At 43.3% G+C, this 23697-nt stretch overlaps 1 protein-coding gene across 1 annotated transcript in view; it reads left to right on the forward strand.

Moving 5' to 3' along the window:
• The first annotated feature begins 466 nt into the window (after nucleotides 1–466).
• SLC27A2 (solute carrier family 27 member 2) overlaps nucleotides 467–23697 on the forward strand; it is a 55848-nt gene continuing 32617 nt past the window's right edge. The window contains exons 1-3 of the mRNA XM_053596150.1: nucleotides 467–1178; nucleotides 16443–16652; nucleotides 23425–23583. Of these exons, the coding sequence (XP_053452125.1) occupies nucleotides 701–1178; nucleotides 16443–16652; nucleotides 23425–23583 (847 nt within the window). The 5' untranslated portion in view covers nucleotides 467–700. The remainder of the gene's footprint in view (nucleotides 1179–16442; nucleotides 16653–23424; nucleotides 23584–23697) is intronic.

Here is a 23697-nt window from a genome sequence, read left to right on the forward strand (position 1 = left end):
GGGGGTGGGCGGGGAAGCAAATCGGAGAAACAGAGCGAGAGGCGGAAAGCCCTGGGGACCAGGAAGGCGAGATGGGATTCTAGTTTGGCAGTGGCACCTGGTACCCGCTATGAATCAGTCATAGGACTGACTCACGTGAGTAAGGCACTTTATCAATAACAATAAGCGATTTCCCTAAGCCACTCTACCAGTGGTAACAGCAAATAACAATAGCTCCCCGCCGGCATCGTCTCAACATCCGCTAAGTGCGTCTTATCGTCGCCGTTTAAGGAAGCCGTGGCTCCGAGAGGTAGACTTGGGTCACAGCGAGCGTCCAGACTTGACCTCAGACACCCACGCTTGGGCGGAGCGGTGTCCGAGACTCCCCGGCGAGCCGCAGAGCCGCCTGGCCAGCCCCGCGAGGACCGCAGGGGCGGGCCGGGATCGCAGGTGGCAGCGCCCCGCGAGGGGGCGGGCTCAGCCGGACGGTCCCGCCCGGAACCCGCCGCAGCCACACACCACTGCACCTGCCCGAGAGCCCGCGGCGGTGCTAGCAGCGAGGCGCTCCGCTGAGTCCCAGCTTTGCTGCGAACCCAGCGTCCCTCCGCCGTGCGCCCCAGCGCAGCCCGCCAGCTGTCCGCCCGGAGCCCGCCCCGCCGCCGCGCTGCACGCCCGAAGTGCGCCCTCTGCCCTCCCCGGGACAGAGGGACCCGCCACCGTCATGCTGCCGGTCATCTACACCGTCCTGGCGGGGGTGCTGCTCCTGCCGCTTCTGGTGAACCTCTGCTGCCCCTACTTCTTCCAGGACGTAGGCTACTTCCTGCAGGTGGCCGGCGTGGCCCGGCGGGTGCGCAGCAACGGTCGGCGGCGGCCAGTGCTCACCATCCTGGGGGTCTTCCTAGAGAAAGCGCGCCAGACTCCGCACAAGCCTTTCCTGCTCTTCGGCGATGAGACTGTCACCTACGCTCAGGCGGACCGGCGCAGCAACCAGGTGGCCCGGGCGCTGCACGACCACCTCGGCCTGCGCCAGGGAGACTGCGTGGCGATCTTTATGGGTAATGAGCCGGCCTACGTGTGGTTGTGGCTGGGGCTGGCCAAGCTGGGCTGTGCCATGGCGTGCCTCAATTACAACATCCGCGCAAAGTCCCTGTTGCACTGCTTCCAGTGCTCCGGAGCGAAAGTGCTGCTGGCCGCTCCAGGTGAGCCCCCCCCCGGACTGGGTCACCCTGGCACTGGGGCTGCTTCTCCCATTGACAAACCAGCCGTAGCCTGGGGGCGGGGGTCCGTGGCGAACTGGAGGTGTAGCGAGAGGGGTGGCAACGTTTCCTTGACACGCTAAGTTTTGATCATTTAGTACTATATGTTGTGGAAATTGATTACGTGCCAGGTTCTGTGTTAAGCAATATATATGCACAGCGGTGCTTTTAATCCTCACAATTGGTAGAGCTTATTTTCGGAATTGTATAAATGAGACCACTGAGGCCCGGAGAGGTGCAGCCTCATGCCCAGTTCACGGAGCTACTGGATAGCCAGGGTTCTCTACTTATAAAGTTCAAACTTTCAACGGACGCTTAAAATATTTGCGTTAGAATGCAGAGGGCCTTGAGTGCAAACTCTAATGGGTCTAGCGGGACTGTTCTCACCTCTGCTGCTCGATTGGCCTAGTGATCATGGAAAGGTCACGTCCCCTCTCTGTCCCTTGGTTTGTTCCTCTGTAAGGTGGCAGTCTTCGATGTTGCTTCCAGCTCTCAAGTGCTATTAGTTTCTCTGGGTTCTCACTGCAGAGAGGTGACCCCACCTGATCCCCAAAGAGACAACTTTGGGGATCTGCTGCAGGGCTCGTGTGTACCCCCAGGGCATCATGCATCATTATCAACACTGACCCTTTGAGTACTATGTATGCATCTGCTCTACCCCTTAATTTCTTTTTTTTTTTTTTTTTTTGGTTGCAGCCATCATTGTTGTTTGGCGGGCGGGGCTGGATTTGAACCTGCCAGCTCAGGTATATGTGGCTGGCTCCTTAGCCACTTGAGCCACAGGCGCAGAGCCTACCCCTTCATTTCATAGCTGGGGAAACTGAGACAAGCTAAACTGGCAGCTTAGTGTTACAGAAAGATGAAATATCAATTCATTTGTGAGAAACCAAGCAGTTTACACGCCTGTTTCATATGGCATAAAATAAATGTCAAAAAAGGCTAGGCTTTGTATGAAAGTTTAAAAGCAGATCTTAAGACAAGTTTAAAGGCAGCTAAGTTCTTTGGAGATGATCTTTTAAAGAAAATTTTTAACAATTTCTAGTTGCCTAGAAATAGACAACTCCATTACATAGTAACTTGAGCCTATTACTTTACCAGCTTACTTAGATGGAAATTATTAACGTCGTGATCTTTGTACCACGTCAGGAGGCCTTTAAAGTCTGTTTACCTCTTTAGTATCCCAAGCCTCCTGGAAAAGAGGTCATAAGGCTTGGAGTTTTATTCACAAAGAAGCTCAGAATTAAATGACTATAATCCAGTTTGACTTGTAATAAAATCAGGCAACAGTCCTCTGCTGTAGGGCATTGTGTTTATGTGGATAGTATAATGAAATTAATACATTCAAATCAAACTCAAACTAGACTTTCCAGTGGACCCTGTGTTACTCTCTGGACAGTGAACTGACCTCTGAGGGAGGCCACATATTTGAAAAACATTCAGTTTTTCCAAATCACAGATACCTTTGTACACGAAGCAGAATTACACTCTGTTCGGAAATAATTACTGCAAAGAAAGAAATACAGAGTCCAAAGTTGCATATGTACTGAATATACCCATGTGGAAATGTGTTGAATCAACTGACTCATGGAATTCTTTAGGGTTGGAAGTGATCTTAGGTTTCCTACAATCCTCTAACTTTAATGAATGCGTTATACTTTAAAAAAAAAAGTTTAGAAAACAACCTTTAATAAGCATGAGAATCACCTGGGAAGCTTTTTTTTTAAAAAAAACCTATTTCTGAGCCCTATCCCCCATAGCACTGATTCAATAGGACTGGTGGTGCCTGCGAATGTATATTTTTGTAACAAGTTTCACCCCAACCGCAGATGATTTTTGAACCAAATGGTCTTGAGGATTAGGCTTTGAGAATCAATCTCTATAGTTTCCACTTGTTTTATAGGTGAATTAACAAAGGCCCAGAGGGATAATATGAATTGCCCGGGGTCTTATGATGGGTAGTTAGTTAACAGAAAAGTAGAGATAAACCCAGATTTTTTTCTCACTTCTGGGGCACTTTTTATTCTATCACACTGTATTAACATGGTACATAAAGGTGAGTTTGATTCTGTGCTTTAAATTTCAGTTGCAGTGTTTGTGGGCTACCAAGCACTCTTGGGCTCCAACTGTCTATCAAATTCTGGAGTATATGTAAAGGACCAGCACAGTGGCATTTATCATGAGGATTGATCCAGTTGTCATGATTTGGGGGGACTCTTTGTAAAGCTTACCAGGGCTTAGCCCTATCACAAATTTTTCCAATTATTCCTTCTGAATTTACTATACTTACAGAAAGTAAAGACTCACAACCACATCCCTGAATTAAACAAAAGTGCTATCTCCCAGAAAATATGGTTTGTTGGACATTTTCCATGGGTGGGTGCACGTAATCACATGGAAAAATTGTCTTCAACTGTATGAACTTGTATCAGTGTTGTAGTTGATTGAAGCTGTCTGGCTGGGCCAGTAGTTTTTCATGCAACTTCCCAAGCGCGGAATATGGGTAAAGCAGGAAAGCACGCTTAATTTCACACAACATGGGAAATATTTCATTAAAAATCCAAAAGACACCTTAAATAGTACATTTGCTGTGTTTCCATTTATACTCGCGTTAAGATCATTGTTAAACTAGCTCTTCTACTGGAAGATAACCCAGGTCTCTGAGGGCCCCTTCATTAGCATACTGGTCAGGTCTACACTGCCTGGCTCAACATAATCATGCCCAATTCCCACAGTGTAGGTAATACTCTTGTATGTGGCTTTAATAACAGTTGAAGATACTCTCTATTACAAGCCTGAGACCCAGAGAATATCTGGGTAAAGGGTAAAATGTTCCAAATTACCTTTGACCTGGTTTTGCAAGGGTACAAAAGAATGAAATTGGACCTTCTCTAAATAGTGTGATAAAGGAAAATGCTGTCAATATATTTCAAAGATATTACGCTATTGAAAACTCTAAACACGGCAGTGCCTGTGGCGCATAGGTAGGGCGCTGGCCCCATATACCGAGGGTGGCGGGTTCAAACCCAGCCCCAGCCAAACTGCAACAAAAAAATAGCCGGGCGTTGTGGTGGGTGTCTGTAGTCCAGCTACTCGGGAGGCTGAGGCAAGAGAATCACCTAAGCCCAGGAGTTGGAGGTTGCTGTGAGCTGTGTGACACCACGGCACTCTCCCGAGGGTGATACAGTGAGACTCTGTCTCTACAAAAAAAAAAAAAAAAAAAGAAGAAGAAGAAGAAAACTCTAAAACAGGAGAACTTAACTATAAAACCAGCACTGGGACCAAGGATAACTCTTGCCATACAAACTTTTGAGCTTAGGAATCCCGTCAAGGTACAAGCTAGTTGCCATGATGGGATGGGGGAATAAGAAGATGAATTAGTTCAAGGATTTTACAGTCTAGTAAAAGAATTAAACCACATACACAAATGATTATGAAGCCCAACAGAATGTGCTAAGTATGCTTGGTGAGCTACAAATTGCTGTGGGAAAGTGGGAAGAGGGTAAAAGAAGCATAATTGTGGGCATTGACAATTGAGCTGGACAAGTACAGTTGGGGGGTGGGCATTCCAGGCAAAAGGAGCATCAGAGGCAGTTTTGCTCAGGTCCATATGATGCTTCATGAAAGAGTTTTACTGTGTAAAAACAATAGCAGGTGAAATGTAAATGATGGTCATTTTTTTTTTTTTCTTTTGGCCGGGGCTGGGTTAGAACCCGCCACCTCCGGCATATGGGACCAGCGCCCTACTCCTTGAGCCACAGGCGCCGCCCAAATGATGGTCATTTTTTAAAAGATGTTTCCTGGAGGGACGCTCACGTAGAGAAAATAGAGACTCAGAGAATCCAAAGAACAGCCAGCAGCAATGGCCTCACTTCTTCAGAAGAAGATAATTTTCTAATGCCAACCTTAGTCCAGAATCAAGGGTAGAGATAACCTAGTATCTACTCATCTTACCTCTCTGGGGTATCCAAGGAATAACTTAGATGAGTTGTTTCAATGCACTTTGATTATTTAGAATTCTTTCATATATATTCGAATAATGCCATAGCAATACCTAGCAGATAGCAGGCACTCAATAAATGTTCATTGAATTAATGAGTTTCGCCATTCTAGCTGGTTGTAACAGGCTTTCTTCCCTAATGCATAAGAACCACTGGGTTGAGCATGAAGGCATGAAAAATAATGTAGCAAAATCAAATATAGCCTGATGTGAGAATATCCATTTAAACTTAATCCCCAAGCCCAGGGTTATCCTGTCACAGATTTGTTTACCTTCCAGAACCCCTCCTATGCTGGCACAGCGTCCAGCCCTCCGGCTGTGGACCACAGGGGAGATGTGCTCTCTTTGGGTCTCAGTGTAGACAGGGAGGAGGCGATGAGCCCAAAATGGCCTGCAAAGGATCAGTTATAGGACGGTGGGAAACTCTCTCCAAAGACAGAAACCCAGACACAAAATGAATAATATATCAAGGGCTTGGGTTCCCAGCCTAGTAACCCAAGGTATGAATGGAGAACTAGTTTAAAGACATTTTCTAAATTTTTTTTCTTTCCCTGCTTATCACTAAAGGTTAGAGGAGAAGTGGTCATACATTTCCATGCAAGAACAAACTCACATTTTGCTTACAAAAGTGGGAATGGAGTTCATTTTCTTTAGAAATAAGAAGGGAATGAAGAGGTGAAAACAATACACCCTGAATCAGCTGTTAATGTTATTGATTCTGAAGAAGTATAGAATTCAGATTATTCTGCATAGAGAGTGTAATTGGCTTGTATTTGAAAAGGACCTTCCCACAGCCTCTAAGAAATAGGGAAGTAAAGTAGTTGGCAGACAGGTGACGTGGTTGCTTATGGACATCAAATGATAACAATTATGTAAGACCTGGTATGACCTGGTAACCTCATGATAAGAATTAACCTTTGATTGAGGGCTATTTAGAAAGCAAGAGTTCACATAAGCAGAACTTTAACTGAAAGAAATGAAAGAAAAAATAATAGCAAGTAAATTATTAATTACATAAGTGTAAGATGAAGATGTGTTTCCCTATTAAATTTTTACTTATTCCTGGTGGAACTTAACTTTTATTAAAAATTTCTCTGCACTGGGGCGGCTCCTGTGGCTCAGTGAGTAGGGTGCCGGCCCCATATGCCGAGGGTGGTGGGTTCAAACCCAGCCCTGGCCAAACTGCAACAAAAAATAGCCGGGCGTTGTGGCGGGCGCCTGTAGTCCCAGCTGCTCGGGAGGCTGAGGCAAGAGAATCGCTGAAGCCCAAGAGCTAGAGGTTGCTGTGAGCCATGTGACGCCACGGCACTCTACCCAAGGGCGGTACAGTGAGACTCTGTCTCTACAAAAAAAAAAAAAAAAAATTTCTCTGCACTGGGCACAGTGGCTCACGCCTGGAATCCCAGCACTCTAGGAGGCTAAGGTGGATGGATTGCCTGAGCTCATGGGTTCGAGACCAGCCTAAGCAAGAGTGAGACACCCCCCACCCCGACTCTATAAATAGCCAGGCATTATGAGGGGCACCTGTAGTCCCAGCTACTCAGGAGGCTGAGGCAAGAGAATCACTTAAGCCCAGGATTTTGAGGTTGCTGTGAGCTATGATACCACAGCACACTACCGAGGGCGATAAAGTGAGACTCTGTCTCAGAAATAAATAAATAAATAACATCTCTCTGACTTCAGGGTGATTTGTTTTGTATGGGAAGAAGAACACGTGTATGTCTCTTTTATACATCGCATTGCTGCACAAAATACTGTCATTCAGACTGCCAGTGACAGATGTAAAATCAGAGTAACACAAGGCATTTCAAGAACTATTTTCAGACTATCTCCAGGGCCTATGTTAGCACCAGTCTGTGTTTCATTTGCTTTTCTGAATGAAAAAAAGAGATATACCTTCCGTCCTGACATGTTCATGAAGCAACAATTTCACATTCATCTTGAAATTGTGATCAGAGCACATTTCCTTTGCCTCCCTTTCAGATCTTACCGTATGGGTAAACATGTCTGGGATGTTTTGTTTAACTAACTTAGTTACCCTTTGAATGAGCAATGTAGTAAAGTGAATGTTTTCTTGTTAGAAAGTTATAGGTTTCGTCAGTAGCACCTCACTACCTTGGTGGTGAAGACCAATGCAGCACCCACCCCTCTCCCTGCTTTCCAGGAAGGGTCCTATTTATTCAGAAATTTCTTTTCTTCCTTGTTTTCAAAAAAAGGAGGAGTGACTTAGTTTGCTACCTTTTTTTTTTTTTTAATTTTCTTTGAACAAGACAAACTTTTAAGGTGATGCGCTGTGAGAGGAGTAATGTAATGACTCAATTTTCTGTCACCCAAGTGTGTCCTGCTTTGAGATGTTTTTTTTTTGTTTTTTTTTTTTGAGACAGAGCCTCAAGCTGTCGCCCTGGGTAGAGTGCTGTGGCTTCACAGCTCATGGCAACCTCCAACTCTTAGGCTCAAGCAATTCTGCTGCCTCAGCCTCCCAAGTAGCTGGGACTACAGGCGCCTGCACAACGCCTGGCTATTTTTTGGTTGCAGCCGTCATTGTTGTTTGGCAGGCCCGGGCTGGATTCGAACCCGCCAGGTCAGGTGTATGTGGCTGGCGCCTTAGCCCCTTGAGCCACAGGCACTGAGCCTTCTCTGAGGTTTTATTTCAATCCTCAGTTTAGAACTACATCAATGGGGGACTGATAGATCTACTCTGCACTCTTCAGGTAACTCTGTGACTACAGTTTCTCATAACCAAGCTTTTATTTATTTTTTTATTTTTTTGAGACAGAGCCTCATTCTGTCCCCCTGGCTAGAGTGCTCTGGCGTCATAGCTCACAGCAACCTCAAACTGTTGGGCTCAAGTGATCCTCCTGGCCTTGCCTCCTGAGTAGCTGAGACTCCAGGCGCCTGCCATAATGGCTGGCTTTAGTTTTTCTAAAAACAGAGTCTTGCTCTTGCTCAGTCTAGTCTTAAACTCCTGAGTGCAAGCAATCCAGCCTCCTCGGCCTACCAGAGTGCTAGGATGACAGGCGTGAGCCACTGTGCCTGGCCATAACCACGGTTTTAATAAAGCTTCAGGTTATGTTCCTTATCAAGAAAATGAACAAGAGATTATCCATATCACTCTTTAAAAGCATATCCACATGCTTTAAAAAGCACTGAACTTCTAGAAGGCCAACAGACAGCCTCTCAGAAAATAAGGCACTTTACCAAACCCTAACCTGAATGGCGTGTGCTGGCAGGTAGGATTCCCAGAAGCCCAGTATCATTCTTTTCATTTTGTTTATGACCTTTCATACATTGGCTTACAGAGCCTCGGTTCTCATTTGTAGAAACTGGGCTCCTGGTGTTGTTGTGAAAATTATGTGAAACGATTTATATAAAGCTATTGTATAAATTGTTCCTTTTTTTTTTTTTTTGCCAAGGCTGGGTTTGAACCCACCGCCTCCGGCATATGGGGCCAGCGGCCTACTCCTTTGAGCCACAGGCACCACTCTGTATAAACTGTTCCTATGAAAATGTTACATCTTTGTTATTATTAAGGAGATGGGTGGGAGGAGGCTGTGATGCGTTGCCCAGATCCCCCTTTAGGACGGAGGGACTTATCCCCCAGCTGCTGAGAGTTCTAAGCTGAAGCCCTTTGTCCTTGATTGAAGAGAGCTATTTGCCCAAGGTCAAGTACCACCACCACAGCCTGAGTCTATTGACTGGTTGATGGATGGGTGTAAAGGCACAGCCCACCTCCTTTAATTTAGATCAGTCTTGGGTCCTGGGTCATCAAGAGGTCCAGAGTCCCCTACTATCAGAGGATCAGTTAAGGGAGACCCCTGTTGTGACAGCATCACAGTTCAACTTCTCCCTTTCTCCCTAGCTACTTCCCTTGCAGCCTCTCAGGTCCTATTCCCAAGAGCACTGAACACACCCAACCTTCTTTTCACAAAAAGGATTATTGTAGCTTATGTGTGCCCTGGTTGACTGCCAATCATATGAACAGGCTTTTTTTTTTTTTTTAATTGAGACAGAGTCTCACTTTGTCCCCCTCAGTAGAATGCTGTGGCATCATAGCTCACAGCAACCACAAACTCCTGGGCTCAAGCGATTCTCTTGCCTCAGCCTCCCAAGTAGCTGGGACTACAAGTTCCCACCATAACTTCCAGCTATTTTGTTTTTGTTGTTGTTTATCAGGCCTGGGCCATCAGCCCCGGAGCATGTGGCCAGTGCTCTAACCACTGAGCTATGGGTGCCCCAGATAAGCAAGCTTTACAATAAGAATTACAAAAGGAAAAAAACTATATATGAAGGAGAAAACATGTAGACCCAATCATATCTATAAAACACTCAAGAATGGCCAGTGTAATGGGCTCACACCTATAATCCCAGCACTTGGGAGGCTGAGGCTGGTGAATTGCCTGAGCTCACAGATTCGAGACCAGCCTGAGCCAAAGTAAGACCTTTCTAAAAATAGCTGGGTGTTGTGGCAGGCACCTGTTGTCCCAGCTAGTTGGGAGGCTGAGGCAAGAGAATTGCTTGAGCCCAAGAGTTAGAGGTTGCTCTGAGCTATGACATCATGTCACTCTACCTAGGATGACAAAGTAAAACTCTGTCTAAAAAAAAAAAGACTCAAGAAAAGAAAGATATTAAATATCAACTAGACAGTTGACAAGCAGCATTCACATCCAGAATTTCCTTTCAAATTTCAGTTTTTATATCAACTTCTTTAACTTAAGGAATGAAAGGCTGCCATAGTGTTTCTTAAAGTGGTTGGCAACGCTGGTACCTGTAATCTCCCCAAATAACAAATTCTACACTGACTAGAAGATAAGGGGGGAAATCATGTTGGGAGGGACCCTTCTGATGAGAAGACTTCTGTAAAAAGTCATGGATCACTAACTAAATGCCTGCAGAGGGCCAACTGGGAACACGAATGAAATAATCATGATGTGAAGTTGCTTGAACTATAATCAAGCATGACACCTGCTGAATTACATTTCCTTTTATTTCTATTGTTACTATTATTAATTCTCAATGCATAACAAATACTTGAGTACATTTTTCTTTAAATTTTTATTTTTTTTTTTTTTGTAGAGACAGAGTCTAACTTTATGGCCCTCAGTAGAGTGCCATGGCGTCACACAGCTCACAGCAACCTCCAACTCCTGGGCTTAAGCAATTCTCTTGCCTCAGCCTCCCGAGTAGCTGGGACTACAGGCGCCCACCACAACGCCCGGCTATCTTTTGGTTGCAGTTCAGCCGGGCCAGGTTTGAACCTGCCACCCTCGGTATATGGGGCCGGCGCCTTACCAACTGAGCCACAGGCGCCGCCCGAGTACATTTTTCTTTAAAAAATTTTCAGAAAACTGTAAAATCCCTTCTGACCTACCATATTGCTTTTATTTTATTTATTTATTTATTGTTATTGAGACAGAGTCTCACTTTGTCGCTCTCGGTAGAGTGTAATGGTGTCATAGTTCACAGCCACCTCCAACTCCTGGGCTCAAGCTATTCTCTTGCCTCAGCCTCCTGAGTAGTTGGGACTCCAGGCACCCACCACAACGTCCAGCTATTTTGTTGATGTTGTTGTTGTTTGGTTCGTTTGTTTAGCAGGCCCGGGCCAGATTCAAGCCCACCAGCCCTGTAGCATGTGGCCGGCATCCTAACCATTGAGCTACAGGTGCCCCCATATTGCTTTTATTAAGGCTGTTACCTACATGTTACTGCAGGTGAAAAAAAAAAAGACTGTTACCAAGTCTTATCTATTCTGCCTCCCAAATATCTCTTAAGTACATCCACTTCTCTCCACCCACCACTGTTACCATAATGTAGACAATCTACATCTACCAGTTGATTTCCCCACCCCTGGTCTCGCCCCCTCCCATACACCTGCCTTATGTGAGCCAGGCCCTCAGAGACCTAGTCTCTACCTATTTTCCCAGTCTCATCCCCCTTCCCACTCCATCTTCTGGTCAGCTTTCGCCTTTTTCAGCTACTTGGGCACCATGCTGTGTTGTCACGGGGCTTATAGGAGTGATTCTCGCTGCCAGACCCAGGCTCAGTCAGGGTCAGCTGATCTTCATTTCACCAAGTCCTGCTCATCTTTCCCGACTCAGTTTGGTACTTCCTCTGGGTTGGTTGTCTTTGGGCACTCCCCCACCCTGTGCTCCCAAAACATCTTCTCTTTCTCCTATTGCAATGATTTTTAGCCTGTGTGCCACGGCACATTGGTGTGCCATGAGAAGATCTTAGGTGTGCTGTGAAAATTTTTAAAGATCATTAATTAAATTATTTTCAAAAGAAATTGAAAGCACAGTAAGTAAATTCTTCTTTTAATCAACATAATTTAAGTGTGCTGCAAAAGTTTAACTATAAGTTCAAATGTGCCGTGAGATAAAAAATGTTGAAAAACATTGCCCTGTGGTGACACTTTCATCACCTTATTTTAAACTGCTTTTTTGTGTGTTATTTCCTTCACTGTTAAACATAGGCTCTTGGAACATAGGGACAGTGTATATTTTGTTCACTGTTGTACCCCATGCTTAACACCTCACCTGGCACCTCGGGAGCACTCTTTAAATAAAGGTTGAATTAATGTTGGAAGGGAAGAAAAATGAATCCAGGTAGCTTTTTTTTGTTTTGTTTTGTTTTGTTTTGGAGGCAGAGTCTCACTCTGTTACCTGGGCAGAGTACTGGTGTCATCCTAGCTCACAACAACTTCAAACTCTTGGGCTTGAGTGAACTTCTTCCCTCAGCTTCCTGAGGAGCTGGGACTACAGGGACCTGCAACCACGTCTCACTAGTTTTTCTATTTTTAGTAGAGGGGTCTTGTTCTTGCTCAGGCTGGTCTCAAACTTGTGAGCTCAAGCAATCCACCTGCCTCAGCCTCCCAGACTTCTAGGATTATAGGCGTGAGCCACTGCCCAGCTGAGTCCAGGTAGTTTTTTTGTTTGTTTGTTTTGAGACAGAGTCTCACTTTGTCGCCCTGGAGTTGAGTGCTATGGAATCATAGCTCACAGCAACCTCAAAGGGGTTCAAAGGGATTCTCTGACCTCAATCTCCTAAGTAGCTGGGACTGCAGGCACCCGCGACAATGCCCAGCTATTTTTAGAGACAGGGTCTCACTCTTGCTCAGGCTGGTCTCAAACTCCTGAACTCAAGCGATCCACCCACGTCATCCTCCCAGAGTGCTGGGATTACAAGTGTGAGCCACTGCGCCCACCCCAGGTAGCTTTTCACTTCATAGCTTAAGTTTTGGTGCAAGGAAGGAAGAAAGCAATTTCTTCGTTCTTTAAGTAGCAGCAGCAGTTTTTTTAATGTACCCATGTAGGCCCTTACTGATAATGTAAGGCATACCTGTAGCACAGAAAGTATTTTATTTTATATTATTTTTAAAGGTTTATCAACTTACAGTTAAGTCAACAGATATACTTTATTCTCTGTCTCTCTTCCACACTCATGTAATACTTTTGCAGATTCTTTGAATTATAGACATTTAGTGAGCACTTACTTAGTGTTGGGGGGGCAAAGGTGATTCAGTTATGATCTCTTTTTTTTTTTTTTTTGTAGAGACAGAGTCTCACTGTACCGCCCTCGGGTAGAGTGCTGTGGCGTCACACGGCTCACAGCAACCTCTAACTCTTGGGCTTACGCGATTCTCTTGCCTCAGCCTCCCAAGCAGCTGGGACTACAGGCACCCGCCACAACGCCCGGCTATTTTTTGGTTGCAGTTTGGCCGGGGCTGGGTTTGAACCCGCCACCCTCGGCATATGGGGCTGGCGCCCTACTCACTGAGCCACAGGCGCCGCCCCAGTTATGATCTCTTAATCTCAAAGATTTCACTATCTAACAGAGGAGAAAAAAATTGAACTATATCATATTATGTACTAAATACCTTGATGGGAGTATTTGCCAGCTGCCAGAGAAGGGAGCAGCTAGCTTTTCAGAGGGGTGGGGGGAGTTGACAGAAGGGAAGTGTCCTGTAGGCTGAGTCTTGAAGGATAAGCAGAAATTTTTCTGGGGACAAAGGGGTGGAGGGAGCATTCCAAGAAGTGAGATAGCCCAGACAAAGATAATGAGATGTGAGCAGAGATTTCACGTAGATCAGTGTGATTAGAGGAAAAGGGGCAAGAGGTAGATGGGAGGAGGAGACATCAGAAAGGCCAGCAGGGGTGAGACTGTGAAGAGCTCAGCACTTCCCAAAAACGAAGAGTGGATTCTACCTCAAGGGGTAACAGCCACTGAAGGATTTTAAAAAGGTTGGCAACAAGAAGTTGGGCAGTAGTGAGGCTGATAAATTGGAAGTGGAAGAGGTTAGAGGCAAGGAGATTGGTCAGCAAGTTATAGCAGTTATTTAGGTAGATGCAGATGCTTCCACCCCAATTTCTACAATAGTAATGGTTTACTGGTGCAGAAGGACTAGAGAAGAAACAGGGAAAAATGAAACAGTAGAGGCGGAGAATAAAGATTGCCAGGTCCAAGGTCAGCACCCGTAGTACAGTGGTTACAGCGCCAGCCACGTTCACTGAGACTGGTGGGTTCGAACCCAGTCCGGGGCAGCTAAACAACAATGACAACTGCAACAACAACAACAAAATAGCCGGGCGTTGTGGCGGGTACCTATAGTCCCAGCTACTTGGGAGGCTGAGGCAAGAGAATTGCTTAAGGGTGGCACCTGTGGCTCAAAGGGGTAGGGTCCCGGAGGTGGCAGGTTCAAACCCAGCCCCAGCCGAAAAAAAAAGAGAGAGAGAATCACTTAAGCCCAAGAGTTGGAGGTTGCTGTGAGCTGTGATGCCACAGCACTCTACCGAGGGTGATAAAGTAAGACTCTGTCTCAAAAAAAAAAAAAAAAAAAGATTGCCGGGCCCAAAAAAAGATAAAAAGATGGGGTTGAAAAAAGAATTGAAGTATATAGCACCTTAAAGAGTAATAGCCAACCAGAAACTCCAAGAGAACACTGTTCAAGAAAGAAAATACAATGATAGTATGTTCCTTGGTTCCGCAGTGAATAATATTTACATAGTCATAATCAGGTCAATTATGATTATTGGTTTTCCAAAGCTAATCCTTAGACAAAGAAGACAGAATAATGTTCTCGGAATGGATGTAAATGCTATGAATCTAGACAATTTAAAGTGAAGATAATAACTGTTGGAAGTGGGGATTAAAATTAATACGCCAAGTCTCTTTCATCTCCGTGAGTGGGACCTACTTCCAACTCTCTTTGGAAGTGCTCTAAACTTTCTCTTTGTTCTTCCTAAATAAAATTTCTTCTCTGTGTTACACTGAAAAAAAAAAAATAATAATAGGCCAAGAAAGAATAGGAAATGCACATTTTGGGGGGATAGAAGGTGATTGTCGAAACAGCTAAAAATTGAAAGTGATTGCCTCTAGGCAGTGGCTTGTGAGGAGAGCTGTGATAAGTAAGGGCTTGTTGAATTTCATTAACCCTTTTGTACTATTTGATTTACTTTTGCCAGGTGCATGAGTCTTTGGGTTCAAATGTTTTAAAATTTTTGATGCGTCTACTCCAGTGATATTTCTTATCTTGAGGGAGATATCACACCGAAACATCTGAAAACAAAGCATATAAGATGAATTAGATGTAGCCTCCCCAAGGTAATTCCCTGGAATACTGAGTCATCTTCCTATTAAAAATAAGTATATTCACTTTAGTTATCACAAGACAAGTAAGCTTAAAAGCCGTCTTATTTTACGGCTTAAGGACACAAAAATCCAAGTGGCAAACATGAAATGTGATTTGCATATTAAAATAAGTGACTTTAACATTTTTGACCTCAACCCAGTAGGAAATCTATTTGTGTGTGACCCAGTACCCACACACTCACATCACTGAAATAAAACTTTTGAAAAACAATGTTTATGGCGGCGCCTGTGGCTCAAAGGAGTAGGGCACTGGCCCCATATGCCAGAGGTGGTGGGTTCAAACCCAGCCCTGGCCAAAAACTGCAAAAAAAAAAAAAAAAAGAAAAAACAATGTTTACCTCTTCCTGTGTGTGATGTGCTCTAAAATTTCTATTTCATTTGCATTTTTTTAAATATTGCTTACTTTAAATGATTTTAACAATCTACTACTATATTGTGACCCACAGATTAAAAAATACTGTTCTAAATTAATAAGACCAGAGAATATACTTATGAAACTTAGTTTGTTTCTCAGATCAGCTAAAACTTGCTAGAATACTACTTATTGTTGAAGTTTAAAAAAAAAAAAAGTTTAGGGCGGCGCCTGTGGCTCAAGGAGTAGGGCGCTGGCTCCATATGCCAGGGGTGGCAGGTTCAAACCCAACCCTGGCCAAAAACTGCAAAAAAAAAAAAAAAAAAGTTTATTGGCTCAGCGCCTATAGCACAGTGATTAGGGCATCAGCCACATACCCTTAGGCTGGCAGGTTCAAACCCAGGCCCAGGCCAGCTAAACAACAATGACAACTGCAACAAAAAAATAACCAGGCATTGTGGCAGGTACCTGTAGTCTCAGCTACTTGGGAGGCTGAGGCAAGAGAATCGCTTAAGCCCAAGAATTGGAGGTTGCTGTGAGTTGTGATGCCACAGCACTCTAGGGCGACGTAGTGAGACTCTGCCTCAAAAAAAAAATAACGTTTGTTATGTAAAGCTGGCTTCTGTCATCTTTGTTAATTAACATGACTCCCGGGCGGTGCCTGTGGCTCAAGGAGTAGGGCGCTGTTCCCATATGCCAGAGGTGGTGGGTTCAAACCTAGCCCCCGCCAAAAACCAAAAAAAAAAAAAAAATATATATGACTCCCTTCTTTTCCTTTCTCTTTTCCTTCCTTAGCATTTTTTCTCCTTTTTTTCCACTACTGGTCCTGTGGGGTACATATAAGCAATAGCTAAATTCATTTCTGGAGAACCTTTAGATACATGTATCAGTTACACACTTAGATTTCTTGGGTTTTCCCCTGTGTCCATTGGTTTGTACTTGCCATAAGAAATACAGATTTCAACCAACCATCTGCTGTGCTTGTGAAGCCGTGAAAACCCAACTCAAATATTGGAATCTCGTGATTTCTTTTTCAAATGTAGAAAATTTTATTTGCATAATGATAGACATCACCTGTGTGGCTACACATTTTAGCAAGAAAAAAAAAAGCTGAAAACAAAATTCCAATAAATCTTATTGAAACACTAATACCATGTAGAGCTTCAATGGACTAATTTAGTTTATTTGGATTTTTTTCTCTTATTAAATTAAGAACTACAAGCGGCTGTTGAAGAGGTATTGCCAACCCTGAAAAAAGATGATGTCTCCGTCTATTATGTGAGCAGAACTTCTAACACAGACGGGATCAACTCCTTCCTGGACAAAGTGGATGAAGTGTCAGCCGAACCTGTCCCAGAGGCCTGGAGGTCTGAAGTCACCTTTTCCACTCCTGCCTTATACATTTATACCTCTGGAACCACAGGTAAAAATAAAGAGAGGATGCTCAAAGAAATGGACCTACACCAAAGGAGTCATTTTTGGCATAGTTTTTTAAATCTTCTCTTTCTTTGACAAAACTTATCAGGTAACTAATGCCTCAGAGGATTTAGCTCTTTGCCTGTGGGAACTGATCTTATTTCATAGCATATGATCCCATTTGGGTTTCTCAAAGCTATTCGTATTGTCCCCCAGTTGGTATAGAACAGGTAAAGAAGTTAACCAAAAACTAAAAAACGGTTATGATAGATGAGAATTGACACCAAATGGGTTGCTGGAATTTTTTTAATGATTGTTATATTTTGATTATATTACGTACAGAGTTCATACCTAATGTATAATGAATTATAGATAGAATACTCAAGAAGGCCAGTGGACAATAGGGATTATGTTTATATAAATGTTTCCCTTACTATCTTCCCGTGCAACACTGGCTTGGAGCTGTTTGGTGCTATGGAGGTAGGATGGCCCTAGCATAAGGCCTGCAATACTGTATTTCATCAAATTCTAGGATGCCTTCAACTGTAAGCCGCATCATCATGTTATATTATGAGCCTCTGAAAAGAACTGTCAATTAACAGCATTATTGGAACAATATTAAGGGTAGTATACACTAGACTTCTTCAAGGGCTTTATTCAATTCTTCCACCATCCTTGAGATGGGTATTATTCTTTTGTTGTTGTTGTTGTTGTTGTTGTCGTTGTAGAGACAGAGTCTCACTTTATCGCCCTCGGTAGAGTGCCATGGCATCACACAGCTCACAGCAACCTCCAACTCCTGGGCTTAAGCGATTCTCTTGCCTCAGCCTCCCAAGTAGCTGGGACTATAGGCGCCCACCACAACACCCGGCTATTTTTTGGTTGCAGTTCAGCCCGGGCCGGGTTTGAACCCGCCACCCTCGGTGTATGGGGCCAGCGCCTTACTGACTGAGCCACAGGCGCCGCCCGAGATGGGTATTATTCTTACTCCCATTTCACAGATTCAGGAAATGATACTTGAAGAGGTGAAGAACTTCCCAAAGTAAGAGATGGAAGCATCAGGTTTCACCTGGTGCGCTGATTCCACAGCTCAGATAATGGACAGCTCCACCCCAATACCTCCTGGCTTATTCATGTAACAGATATTTAGTGTCTGCCTACTATAGGCCAGAAAAAAAAAACTAAACATAGTAATAGGAAGACTGAGGGATATATTTAAAAGGCCAGGGCTGCATTGTTAGTTTGTCAAAAGTTATATATTGTCATGCCAGCAGGAAGGTGGGAAGAAACAATTAACTAACTGCTTAGACTGCATCCAGATACTACCTTAATACATAGGACTTTTATCCTCGTTTGTTTTAAGATTTGTTTTATTTTTATTTATTTCTTTATATATTTTACTCTTTTTCGTATATATTTTTTCTCTTTTTTTGTTTTTATTAAATCATAACTGTGTACAATGATGCATTTATGGGGTTCAGTGTAATTATTTGATATGCAATGTGAAATGCTTACATTGAACTTAACACATCCGTCACAATTATACTCTTTTCTTAATAGTTTTGAAATGTATCATTACATCATGCACATTAGGTGAGGTCCCCCCAAATGCCCTCCCTCCTCCTGCGTCCCCCCCTCCCCTCCCCTCTCTCTCCTCTTCCCTTCTACTTTCTGGACTATAGTTATGTTTTGCCATTCCTGTGAGTGTGTAGGTGATTATATGTTGATTTCATAGTAGTATTGAGAATGTTGGATACTTTTTTTCCATTCTTGAGATACTTTACTAAGAAGAATATGTTCCAGCTCCATCCAGGTAAACATAAAAGATGTGAAGTCTCCATCTTTCTTTATGGCTGCATAGTATTCCACGGTGTACATATATCACCATTTGTTAATCCATTCATGGGTTGATGGACACTTGGGCTGTTTCCATGTCTTGGCAATTATGAATTGGGCTGCAATAAACATTCTGGTGCAAATATCTTTGTTATAAAATGATTTTTGATCATCTGGGTATACCTAGTAGAGGAATTGCAGGATCGAATGGTAGGTCTACTTTTAGTTCCTTGAGTGTTCTCCAAACTTCTTTCCAAAAAGGTCATATTAGCTTGCATTCCCACCAGCAGCGTAGAAGTGTTCCTTTTTCTCCACATTCACACCAACATCTGTAGTTTTGGGAACTTGTGATGTGGGCTAATCTTACTAGAGTCAGATATCTCAAAGTGGTTTTGATTTTCTTATCCTCATTTCTTAATAGAATGGTAGAATTAAATTGATTCAAGAAATAGATAAGATGAAGTGAGTTCTTTGTTAGTGATGGGGAGTTCAGTTTTAGTATTATATAGACAAGTACGGAACAACTTTATAATGCACATTTTGGCAATCAACTATGAAACCTATTTTGAATCTCATAATTCAAAATGTATATTTAATGAGAAGACAACTAGATTTGGTGTTTATTTTACTTTTTTACTTTTCTCTGAATAAAATATTTGTCAAGTTACTCTTGTAAATATTTTTTTATTTCAAATTAATATGAGGGTGCAAGTTCAAGTTGTAGTTGAGCTCTTCACGGGGGGGGGAGGGGGTTCTTGTAAATGTTAATTAAAAGAATTCATTTAAGTAACTGGGAAACAAAATGCTCCTCAAAGGAAATCATTAACACAAAATTGTATAATAATAATTAGCAAATATTCTTTTTTTTTTATTGTTAGGGATTCATTGAGGATACAATAAGCCAGGTTTTACTGATTGCATTTGTTAGGTAAAGTCCCTCTTGCAATTGTGTCTTGCCCCCAAAAGGTGTGGCACACACCAAGGCCCCACCCCCCTCCCTCCTTCCCTCTCTCTGCTCTTCCTTTCCCCAACCCTCCCTCCTTCTTTCTCTCTCTGCTCTCCCCTTCCTCCACCCCCACCATGACCTTGATTGTCATTAATTTTTTATTTCAAATTTTATATCAAAATTGAGTACATAGGATTCATGCTTCTCCATTCTTGTGATGCTTTACTAAGAATAATGTCTTCCACTTCCATCTAGGTTAATACAAAGAATGTAAAGTCTCCATTTTTTTAATGGCTGAATAGTATTCCATGGTATACATATACCACAGCTTGTTAATCCATTCCTGGGTTGGTGGGCATTTAGGCTGTTTCCACATTTTGGCGATTGTAAATTGAGCTGCAATGAACAGTCTAGTACAAGTGTCCTTATGATAAAAGGATTTTTTACCTTCTGGGTAGATGCCCAGTAATGGTATTGCAGGATCTAATGGGAGGTCTAGCTTGAGTGCTTTGAGGTTTCTCCATACTTCCTTCCAAAAAGGTTGTACTAGTTTGCGGTCCCACCAGCAGTGTAAAAGTGTTCCCTTCTCTCCACATCCACACCAGCATCTGCAGTTTTGAAATTTTGTGATGTGGGCCATTCTCACTGGGGTTAGATGGTATCTCCGCATGGTTTTGATTTGCATTTCTCTAATAGATAGGGATGATGAACATTTTTTCATATGTTAGCCATTCGTCTGTCTTCTTTAGAGAAGGTTCTATTCATGTCTCTTGCCCATTGATATATGGGATTGTTGGCTTTTTTCATGTGGATTAATTTGAGTTCTCTATAGATCCTAGTTATCAAGCTTTTGTCTGATTAAAAATATGCAAATATCCTTTCCCATTATGTAGGTTGTCTATTTGCTTTGGTTCTTGTCTCCTTAGCTGTACATTAGAAAACCAGGAAATGTGCGGCGCCTGTGGTTCAGTGAGTAGGGCGCCAGCCCCATATGCCGAGGGTGGTGGGTTCAAACCCAGCCCCGGCCAAACTGCAACAACAACAAAAAAAATAGCCGGGCGTTGTGGCGGGCACCTGTATTGCTGTGAGCCGTGTGACACCACGGCACTCTACCCAAGGGCGGTACAGTGAGACTCTGTCTCTACAAAAAAAAAAAAAAAGAAAACCAGGAAATGAAACTAACATCTTACAACCACCTAATCTTTGATAAACCAAACAAGAACATACCTTGGGGGAAAGACTCCCTATTCAATAAGTGGTGCTGGGTGAATTAGATATCCACATGTAAAAGACTGAAACTGGACCCACACCTTTCCCCACTCACAAAAATTGATTCAAGATGGATAAGGACTTTAAGGCATGAAAGAATAATAATTCTCAAACAAAGCATAGGAAAAACACTGGAAGATATCTGCCTGGGGGAAGACTTCATGAAGAAGACTGCCATGGCAATTGCGACAGCAACAAAAATAAGCAAATATTCTTATTTCTTCATTAATATCAGATCTTAACATAGGAAAATTCTAGATCTCTTGCAACAAAGATGGCTATTTCTTTTTCTTTCCTTTTTTTTTTTGAGACAGAGTCTCACTTTGTGGACCTCGATAGAGTGCTGTGACATCACAGTTCACAGCAACCTCAAACTCTTGGGCTTAAGCGATTCTCTTGCCTCAGCCTCCCAAATAGCTGGACTACAGGCGCCCACCGCAACGCCTGGCTATTTTTTTGTTGCAATTGTTTAGCCGACCCGGGCTGGGTTTGAACCCGCCACCCTCCTTGTATGTGGCTGGCACCATAACCACTGTGCTACGGGCACCGAGCCAAAGATGAGCATTTCTTTTTTAAAAATATAATTCATAGGGCGGCGCCTGTGGCTCAGTTGGTAGGGCGCCGGCCCCATATGCCGAGGGTGGCGGGTTCAGGCCCGGCCCCGGCCGAACTGCAACAAAAAAAAATGGCCGGGTGTTGTGGTGGGCGCCTGTAGTCCCAGCTGCTCAGGAGGCTGAGGCAGGAGAATCGCTTGGGCCCAGGAGTTAGAGGTTGCTGTGAGCTGTGTGATGCCATGGCACTCTACCGAGGGCCATAAAGTGAGACTCTGTCTCTACAAAAAAAAAAAAATATATATATATATAATTCATAGCTTTCACTATGTGGACAATTCTTTTTCATCATGGATACAATTGATTTATTGATGCTTTCTTCTATTTCTTAATATTAGTGTTGAATGGGGGGTGAATACTAGCCCAGTGTCAAGGGCCCAATGTCACTGGCCCGCTATCAAAGAAAATGAATTTTGAATTATGTTTACAATGAGGGTAGTTTGCTGGCCATAGTTCTTTGCTTTATTACAAATTGCTGCTATTTGGGCAGTATCTGGCAAAGCTACCATCAAGTATTGGAAAATATGAATCTGCAGAGATCTGCCTTCCTATTCACAAAGCCTGCTTACCCATTCAGGTCTTAAACTTTCAGCCCTCTTAGCAGTAACTTCACACACTTCCCAACTGAACTGATCTTCCGTGGAAAATAATACAAGCATAGACTTTCAGTAGAAAATCTTATAAAAATTTGTGTAAATTATGGCAAATGCATAAAACTACATTGAGGCTGGTCACCCATTGCTCAGTGGTTAGGGCACTGGCCACATGCACCGAGGCTGGTGGGTTCGGATCCAGCCCGGGCCTGTTAAACAAACAAACAAAAAGTAGCTAGGGGTTGTGGTGGGCACCTGTAGTCCCAGTTACTTGGGAGGCCGAGGCAAGAGAATCGCTTAAGCCCAAGAGTTTGAGGTTGCTGTGAGATGTGATGCCACAGCACTCTACCAAGGGCGACAAAAGTGAAAGTCTGTCTCAAAAAAAAAAAAAAAACTACACTGAGATACCATTTTTTACCTTTTAAACTGGCAAAAATCCCACATTGAGAGCACACATTGGCAAAGCTATGAGGAAGCGGGCAAACTTATGTAAAACTGATTAGGAGAGTGAACGAAGATAGCCTTTGTAACTGGCAATGCGGCAGTTACCCATCAGAATTACAAAGACATGTCTTTTGACTCCCAATCTCACTTCTGCAAATTTATGCCAGAGATGTAGTGTCACAGCGTGAATTGCCATATGGACAAGGTCGTTCACCACAACATCATTTATAATAGCAGATAGTGTGAACGAATTATAGTATACTCATACAAAGGACTGGAGGCAGCTGAGAAAGAAAGAGAATAAATAAATGAATAAGTAAGGGAAACTCTATGGACAAACTCTATGGACAGATCTCCAAGAGACATTGTTAAGTGTTGAGAGGAAAAAAACATGCGGAATAATGTGCATTTTTTTTTAATGGAAAAAGCATGAACATAATGAAGAGATGTTCCTGTTTGCATGCATTTGTAGAAAGAAATTCTAGAATGGTACATAGAAACTAATAAAACTGGTTATGAGGGAAGGTGATTGGATGAATTTAATCTGTCTGAATCTCAGCCTTCTCATCTGTGGACTGGAGAGTATAATTATACACCACATAAATTTGTTATGAAAATTAAATGAAATTTTGAAAATGGCTTGCAAAATGGTAGACACAGAGCAGCAATTCAGTCGCCATGCATTCCTCTCTCCTCCTTTTCTCTTCAGATTACCACCATAACAATGTCTACCTCAGGAGTCAACAAACCATGTCCTGTGGGCCAAATACAGGGTCACACCAGTTTTTGTCAATAAAACACAGCCACACCCCTTCCTTTATGTATGTGCCTGGCTGCTTTCAGCCACAAAGCAGGGTTGAGTCGTTGCCTCAGAGACTGTATGACCCATAAAGCCTAAAAAACACTTAACTCTGGTCCTTTACAGAAAAAAATTGCCAACTCCTGGTCTAATTCGTCATGGCCCTTCCCTGTACAGTTCTCTAAGCATGGGGTGGTGAATCTTCCTAAGCCAGATCTCTCTTCCAAACTGTAAATGGCCAGTGTTGGCTCACTCATGCCTTCTCTTGTATCTTTGCAAAGGTCTCCCAAAAGCTGCCGTGATCAATCATCACCGCATATGGTATGCAACTGGCCTTGTTGTAACAACCAGGATAAAGGCGGAGGATGTCATCTATGTCACTTTGCCCTTGTACCACAGTGCTGCACTTTTGATTGGCGTACATGGATGTATCCTAACTGGTAAGCTCTTTCTCTCAGCAAAGGAATCAGAAGCTAGTTCACTTTCTTATCTGCTAATAAGGAAAAAGTAATACCAAATTTAGCTACTTTCCAGTCGGCTAGGAACAGTGTTTA

Source organism: Nycticebus coucang, chromosome 6 (genome assembly GCF_027406575.1).
Source record: "Nycticebus coucang isolate mNycCou1 chromosome 6, mNycCou1.pri, whole genome shotgun sequence".
NCBI lineage: Eukaryota > Metazoa > Chordata > Mammalia > Primates > Lorisidae > Nycticebus > Nycticebus coucang.